At 39.7% G+C, this 8081-nt stretch overlaps 1 protein-coding gene across 1 annotated transcript; it reads right to left on the bottom strand.

Moving 5' to 3' along the window:
* Positions 1-618: 618 nt before the first annotated feature.
* LOC308400668 (extracellular calcium-sensing receptor-like) lies at positions 619-4320 on the bottom strand (the record flags this gene model as incomplete). The annotated part of the gene is made up of 8 exons (XM_080888504.1): positions 4166-4320; positions 3498-3792; positions 3117-3406; positions 2644-2939; positions 2225-2430; positions 1861-2082; positions 1648-1771; positions 619-1523 (listed from the first exon to the last, which is right to left on the bottom strand). Exons 1-8 carry the CDS (start codon positions 4270-4272, stop codon positions 619-621), a joined length of 2445 nt encoding a protein of 814 aa, XP_080744630.1. The 5' UTR covers positions 4273-4320.
* Between the last annotated feature and the right edge of the window lie 3761 nt (positions 4321-8081).

Genomic DNA, 8081 nt, shown 5'->3' with positions numbered 1-8081 from the left:
GAGAATTCGAAACTGTGAATGTTGTGTGAATTCAGTTGATAGCATTATAATTCAATATTTACACACCTTTTCTATTGCCATACCCCCTAACCAAGCAAATTGGAATGCTGGAATTATGGAGGATAGGTAAAAAAATTTATTCTGTTTTTCAAAACGCTTCTGAACAGTTTTCTGGTGGGATGGTTTCATTGTTCTGCAATGAGAAATCACTGCCGTGTGCTTACCTATGTAACATTCACGTGTCTGGCACATTTCAGGGTAACATTCAGACGAATGCATGAATCCTAATATCATTTGGAATTTGTACTAGACATATGCACACACAGGATATTAAATTTACATTTGGAACTTTTTAATTACCATTGGTTGTATTGAACAACTCAAAAACAGGACTCAGAATAAGATATTGTTATAATGAAATGTGAATTTTATTTTTGTGCCTTGAAAAAAATAAATCTCACACAAATACATTGAAAGATACTAAATCATTCGAAAATTATTACTAAAAAAGCACATATTAAGTGTTTGATTTGAGCTGAAACTGAAATTCAAGAGCTTGTGTTGAAGAAGTATGTTTTGAAATTCTTATCGCCATATTAAGTATGAAACCTCTAAATCCTATGATACATTTTTATTCATGACATATTTTTTGGTGTTCTTCTCGGGCTTAAACAGTATGATGAAACACTTTGGCGCAAATATACACATTATTAGTCCAAAGCTGGAGGCCAAAATGGCAAAAATCTCCACAACTACAGTGAATTTCCCAGGAGAACTGACATATGCTGGGATAAAGGTGATCCACACTGCACAGAATATCAACATGCTGAAGGTGATAAACTTGGCTTCATTAAAATTATCAGGTAATTTGCGGGCTAAGACAGCTAAAACAAAACAAAAAGCAGCAAGTAGGCCTATGTAACTGAGCACAGCCCAGAAACCTACAGCAGAGCCTAAATCACATTCCAGTATGATTTTCTCCTTGTATGCGGTTAGATTTTTAATTGGGAATGGAGGGCTAAGTACCAACCAAATAGTACATATTAAAACTTGAATGAAGGTGAAAGACACAACAGTTATTCTTTGCTGTGGAGGACCAAACCATTTCATCACATTGCTACCTGGAAGTGTAGCTTTAAAAGCCATTAAAACCACTATAGTTTTCCCAAGTACACAGGAGATACAGAGTACAAAGGTGATCCCAAATGCAGTGTGACGCAGCATGCAGGACCACTCTGATGGTGCTCCAATGAAAGTTAATGAACATAAGAAACACAGAGTCAGTGAGATGAGCAGCAGGAAGCTCAGCTCAGAGTTGTTGGCTCGGACAATTGGAGTTTTCCTGTTATGAAAGAATACAGCCCCAGTCATAATGGCCAGACAAGCACCCAGAACTGAAAATGCAGCGAGGATGATTCCAAGGATGTCTTGAAAGGAAAGAAATTCTACAGGCTTAGGGATACAAGTGTCTCTCTTTGCATTAGGCCAGAATTCCTTGTGGCAGGGTATACAATCAGTTGAATCTGAATTAAAAAACGTAAATAAATAAAGAGAGATGGAAAGATGACTTCTACCAATAATTCCTTCGATGTCTCTCCTATGCACAGTAAAATAATTTTGAATATATGTTAAGTCATTTTATTTTACCTGTTGTATTACTAGTCTCTCCTTCAGGACACAGTATACAGTCATAGCAGCAGATGGGTTTTCCTTTCTGCAGCACTTTACGAGTTCCTGGAGGACAACTGGCACTGCACACTGACACTGGCACCTGTGAGAGATAAAGCCAAAACAAAAGACGGAAATATAAATGTGCAATCCTCCAAAGTGCAGTGTGGTTCTTGTCTTTTGATTCATTACTTGGGTGCCATCCTCCATCCAGGTTATGTTCCGGTTAATCTGGAAATCATGGCCCTCTGGCAGTGATGCATCATAAAGTCCTACTGTTACCAACTCTGTTTTTCCAGTTTCACTCTTCTGCCAGTTAACCAACTCGTAAATCGCCACAGGATCCCCATTAGCATTAAATGACACACCATAACCATTTCGGGAAAAATTTACTTTCTTCAGTTCTGCTAAAATCTTTAAGATAGAAAGCAAGAGAAAAGAAAGAAGAAAAAAATGGAAATATTTTAGAACTACTAGTATTTGATTTCATGAAGAATACCTTAGTGGTAAAAAACAAACAAAAAGAAACTGGCATTATTATTTAATTTGAGCTGACCTGTTTGGACTCTAACTTGGTTAGTTTGTCACACTTAGCTATGCCATTGGTTCTCTGACACACTGTATTATGGATGGCATGTGCTATTGCATACACAGCCTTGTACACCATGTTAGTAATTCTGAGCTGAGATGTGTCAGTATACGGGATTTGAAGATTCTGTATGTCTTCAGTTCCATCACATATCTTCTTGTCAACAACAGGACCTAAACAATAGAGGACACAGGGAATGTTTCATCACTGCAAGATTTAAAATTTCATTAACACATTTTCATTTCCATTTTTAAAATGGGACAAAATCACTACATTAACTGAGTGCCTAAACCTCACCCCAGAGATCAGAACATAAAGTTTCAATATTATTTAACCTTATACTTGAGCAAAACAACAGTTTCTAAAGATCAGAAGGATTTTCTCACTTTTTTTCATTTTGCAGTTGAACGATTCCTCCCAGAACTCAGTAAGCATAGGGGATGTAGCTACTTGAGAGGGAGACAAATTAAGCAGGAAATCTCCGAAACCGGGGATTACAGACTTCTGAATCCCAAATCCAATGGCCCCAGCACAGAAACTGTACCTCATTAATTCTGTGTTCGTTACCCATGCCTCGCTGCCTATCCACTGGCGAGGTAGAAAAGGCTCATGTGAAAGCTCCTCCAACAGGACCCTCATGTCCCCAGGAGCTGCAAATGCCACAATAACCACTGCTGTAGACCTTAAGAAAGAATGCAATACATTTAGAAATGTCTTCTTTTTTACAAGAATTAATCTAATTGTTTCAGTTTGCTATATGACAGTAGTAAATAAATACATAAAACAATAAGCAGAATTAATGGATGGATGGATTTCTTTAAGCAAATCTCAATCTAAGCAAAATCTGTCATATAGAGACCTGCGGATAACACTTGCTACTTCTTGGATCCTGCTATGTGGGTGAGTCCGATAGAAAGATACAGAATATTCCACACAGATTCCCTCTTTTTGTGCTGCTTCTAGAAAAGATGCCATGCCACTATTTCCATAATCTGAATCCGAACGAACAGCACCTATCCAAGTCCAGCCAAAGTGCTTTACCAGCTTGGCTAGCGCTTCAGCTTGGAAATGATCACTGGGGATTGTTCTGAAAAAATTCGGGTACTGCTGCTTGTCAGACAAACATGCGCAAGTGGCATAATGGCTCACCTAAAGCAAAAGAGGAAACAAAACTATTTTTAGGACAGCACAATCAAAACTTATTTGCATGCTTATTAGAAATACAAAGATTGCCATTTACTTGAGGAATATTAAAAGACCCAAGGATGCGTGACATGCTGATGGATGGTGTAGACCCAGACTCACCAACAATAGTCATCACCATACCAGATTGTAAGCAGTTACCACCTGTGTAAAACACAGTGTCCAAGCTATTTAGCAACTGAAATGCCACATGCACTGCCACGGGCACTGATGAACATGAGTCAAAGATCTGATACCCGAGCCTTATCCCGGGCAGAAGCTCTGTGCTGTTGTTAATCTCTTCAATGGCAAAAACCATTGCTCGTGAGAAGCGCAGCTCACGGGTATCAATGCTGTAAAAAGAACATCAACTCCCTGTTAGAATCTACACAACATAGATTTAGGATAGTTTAGCTTTAACATAAAAAAGACAGTAGGGAACTATTAACTGCAATTCATTTGAGGATAAAATATAAGGGTTAAATTCATCACACGAGAGCAGTAACTGAATTCAAAGCAAGGCAACAAGGCATTCATAAAAGAGTTAACACAGTATAATTTTTGTTTTGAAGAAAATAAAGTGTCAGTATCTGTATTTTTAAAACTGTGGATTTAGCATACATTGCAAAATGAATTTTTTTTTTTTTTTACCTAGCACTACACAAAAGGACCACAACACTATTGAACATCATACAGGTTTGTCATTCAGTTCTTCCACTTACTGACCTCCCACTGCATCTTACTGGCTCAGGCATGGTAGTGTAGTTATGGTTTACTGTTTGCATGAAGTAGTGAATAGAGAAAACACCACCAATAACATAGTCCCCATCCATTGAGAATGCAGGGATACGAGTGCTACCCTGCAGCTTACATTTCACAGAAGAAGCCACAGATCTATCCTGAGCCTCTGTAGGCATTTGATCCAGACCATCTAGATATAGATCTAAGGCAAGAGCTGATTTCAGCTCAACTAAATACAGATATAATTTCAGACAAATAAACACAGCTGACAGCTCCATCCCGCCTGATGTCAGGCATCTGTTATGGGTGTGTTTTCACTCATTTATATAGTTATTCAAAGGCTATGCTACGTGTTCATCATGACATGGTGTTACAGTGGTCTTTGAGAAAGTCATAATATTCTATGATCTATATTTTACAACATCTAAGGTGTTGAAAATATCATGTAAACTTAAGGTATTGTAGAAACAAATATGAAATTACTATGTGAGAACAAGTAATGTCAATGTAATTACCAAAAGTAATAATAATAATAGACAACCAATGGATTTGATTATTGTGCTTACATTACTAGCTATTACTATTACTGTTAGATTATAATTATGTGATAGTATTTTTATATTAAGTATTTAGTTTTTTTTATCTTAAAGTATAACCTTAACTATTTTAAATAAACCTCAAATATATTAAATGAATCTCAAATATAGAAAAGAGACTGTGAATGTATTGAATGAAACTTGACTATATAGAATGAAAGTCTGAATACATTATTTATTAACCTTTATTTAACGAGGAAAATCCCATTGAGATTAAAAACCTCTTTTTCAAGGGAGACCTGGCCAAGATAGGCAGCAGCAGGTGTCTCACAGTTACAGAAATTAATACATTAATAAAAATATGAATATATTGAACAAACTTGAATATATCAGTTTCAGTTCAGTTTCAGTTTTATTTGCAAGTCATATGTTAGTTAGACGAGCAGAAGACTCAGATGTCACTCAGCAGTATAATACAGTAAGAAATATTACATATGTACAGTGGGGCAAAAAAGTATTTAGTCAGCCACCGATTGTGCAAGTTCCCCCACTAAAATGATGACAGAGGTCAGTAATTTGCACCAGAGGTACACTTCAACTGTGAGAGACAGAATGTGAAAAAAAAATCCATGAATTCACATGGTAGGATTTGTAAAGAATTTATTCGTAAATTAGGGTGGAAAATAAGTATTTGGTCACCTCAAACAAGGAAAATCTCTGGCTATCACAGACCTGTAACGTCTTCTGTAAGAATGTCATGTGGTCAGATGAAACCAAAGTAGAACTTTTTGGTATAAACTCAACTCGTCGTGTTTGGAGGAAGAAGAATACTGAGTTGCATCCCAAGAACACCATACCTACTGTGAAGCATGGGGGTGGAAACATCATGCTATGGGGCTGTTTTTCTGCCAAGGGGACAGGACGACTGATCCGTGTTAAGGACAGAATGAATGGGGCCATGTATCGTGAGATTTTGAGCCAAAACCTCCTTCCATCAGTGAGAACTTTGAAGATGAAACGAGGCTGGGTCTTCCAACATGACAATGATCCAAAACACACCGCCCGGGCAACAAAGGAGTGGCTCCGTAAGAAGCATTTGAAAGTCCTGGAGTGGCCTAGCCAGTCTCCAGACCTCAACCCCATAGAAAATCTGTGGCGGGAGTTGAAAGTCCGTGTTGCTCGGCGACAGCCCCAAAACATCACTGCTCTCGAGAAGATCTGCATGGAGGAATGGGCCAAAATACCAGCTACTGTGTGTGCAAACCTGGTAAAGACCTATAGTAAACGTTTGACCTCTGTTATTGCCAACAAAGGTTACGTTACAAAGTATTGAGTTGTATTTTTGTTATTGACCAAATACTTATTTTCCACCTTGATTTACGAATAAATTCTTTACAAATCCTACCATGTGGATTCATGGATTTTTTTTTCACATTCTGTCTCTCACAATTGCAGTGTACCTCTGGTGCAAATTACTGACCTCTGTCATCATTTTAGGTGGGGGAACTTGCACAATCGGTGGCTGGCTAAATACTTTTTTGCCCCACTGTATATACATATGGTAGTTAGTATACTGTTGCACAGAGTAAGAGTTTTTATTTTTATTTAAAAACTATTAAAAATGGAGTGACCAATGCAAAGTGCAGTATGAACTTGTGAAATTGTAGCACAGCTTCTGTGTGCATCCTGTGAAGTGTGATGTGTGTGTGTTTAAGTGTTGTAATTGAGGTTTCGAATGGCTTGATGGTAAAAGCTGTTGTTGGGTCTTGTAGTCCGAGCAGACAGACTCCTGTAACGTCTGCCAGACGGTAACAAGGAGAACAGCTGATGTGCTGGGTGGCTGTGGTCCTTGATGATGCTGTGTGCTTTACCGAGGCACTGTTGAAGATAAATGTCCTGAATGGCAGGAAAGCCTCATGCCAGTTATGTGCTCTGCAGCTTTCACCACCCTCTGTAGTAATTTATGGCTGCTGGCAGAGCAGCTTCCATACCAAACTGTAATGCAGCTCGTTAGCAAGCTCTCGATCGCACACCTGTAGAAATTTGAGGTGATGTTGGCATTCAGGCCAAACTGCCTCCTCAGAAAGTAGAATCGCTGGCAAGCTTTCCTGATTGCAGTGTCTGTGTGAAGGGTCCAGGAGAGATCCTCGGTGATGTTGACTCCAAGAAATTTGAAGTTGCTTATCCTTTCGACCATGACACCGTTGATGTGGATGGGCTCGTGTTCCCCGACTGATCGTTTCTGGTAGTCCACTATCATTTCTCTTGTTTTGCTGACTTCGAGAGACAGGTCATTGTCTGTGATGAGGCCTATGATGGTTGTGTCATCCGCACACTTAATAATGGTGTTGGACTTATGTTTAGCAACACAGTCATGCGTGAACAAGGAATATAGGAGGGGGCTAAGCACACATCCATATGGCATTCCTGTGTTTAGGATGAGTGATGAGGTGGTGTGCTTACCAACTCTCACAACCTGGGGCCTGTTTGTGTGGAAGTTCAGAATCCATCTGCAGACTGGTGTTCCCAGCCCAAGGTCGATGAGCTTCAAGGCAAGTTTTGATGGGATGATGGCGTTAAATGCTGAACTGTAGTCGATGAAGAGCATTCTTGCATATGTATTCCCTTTTTCCAGGTGAGTGAGGGCAGTGTGCATTTTCAGGGAGATGGAATCCTCAGTGGCTCTGTTTGTTCGATAGGCAGATCCCTGAAGAGGGTCCAGATGTCAGGGAGGGAGGAGCAGATGTGACCTATGACTAGCCACTCAAGGCACTTCGTGATGACGGATGTCAGTGCAATAGGACCGTGGTCATTCAGACAGGGGACCACTGACTGCCTCAGGGAGAGGTTGAAGATATTGGTGAACAGCTTGTTGGTGCACACTCTGAGAACCTGGTCTGGGATGTCGTCTGCTCCCAGAGCTTTGTGAGGATTGACCTTTTTGAAAGACCATCTCACATCTTCTGTTTTGAGTGTTAGAGTTACAGCCTCACTGTCTTCCTGAGGGTAGAGGATGTGTTCTTTGTTGCCTCATCAGCAAGAGACGGGGTGGGCTAAACACTGCCTGCTTTCCTTCTTGTAGTCAGTGATGCAGCGCAGTCCATTCCATAGTCACCTGGTGTCAAAGCTGTGGTAACTGGACTCCACTTTGTCCCTGTAGTCCTTTCTGGCCTTTTTTTATGGACTTTTGAAGGTCATACCCGGCTGCTTTATATGCATCAGCATCCCCTGAGTTAAAGACAGAGGTCGGCACATTGAGCTTAACACGGATGTCTTTATTTACCCAGGGTTTCTAATTTGGATATTTGCAGACTTTGGTTTTGGTGATGATATCGTCCATGCATTTTTCAATATATCCAGTGACA

This window comes from Rhamphochromis sp. 'chilingali', assembly GCF_963969265.1.
Source record: "Rhamphochromis sp. 'chilingali' genome assembly, chromosome: 8".
In the NCBI taxonomy this organism is placed as follows: Eukaryota; Metazoa; Chordata; class Actinopteri; order Cichliformes; family Cichlidae; genus Rhamphochromis; species Rhamphochromis sp. 'chilingali'.
Note: the sequence above shows the minus strand (reverse complement) of the source record. Positions and strands in the feature narration are given on the sequence as shown.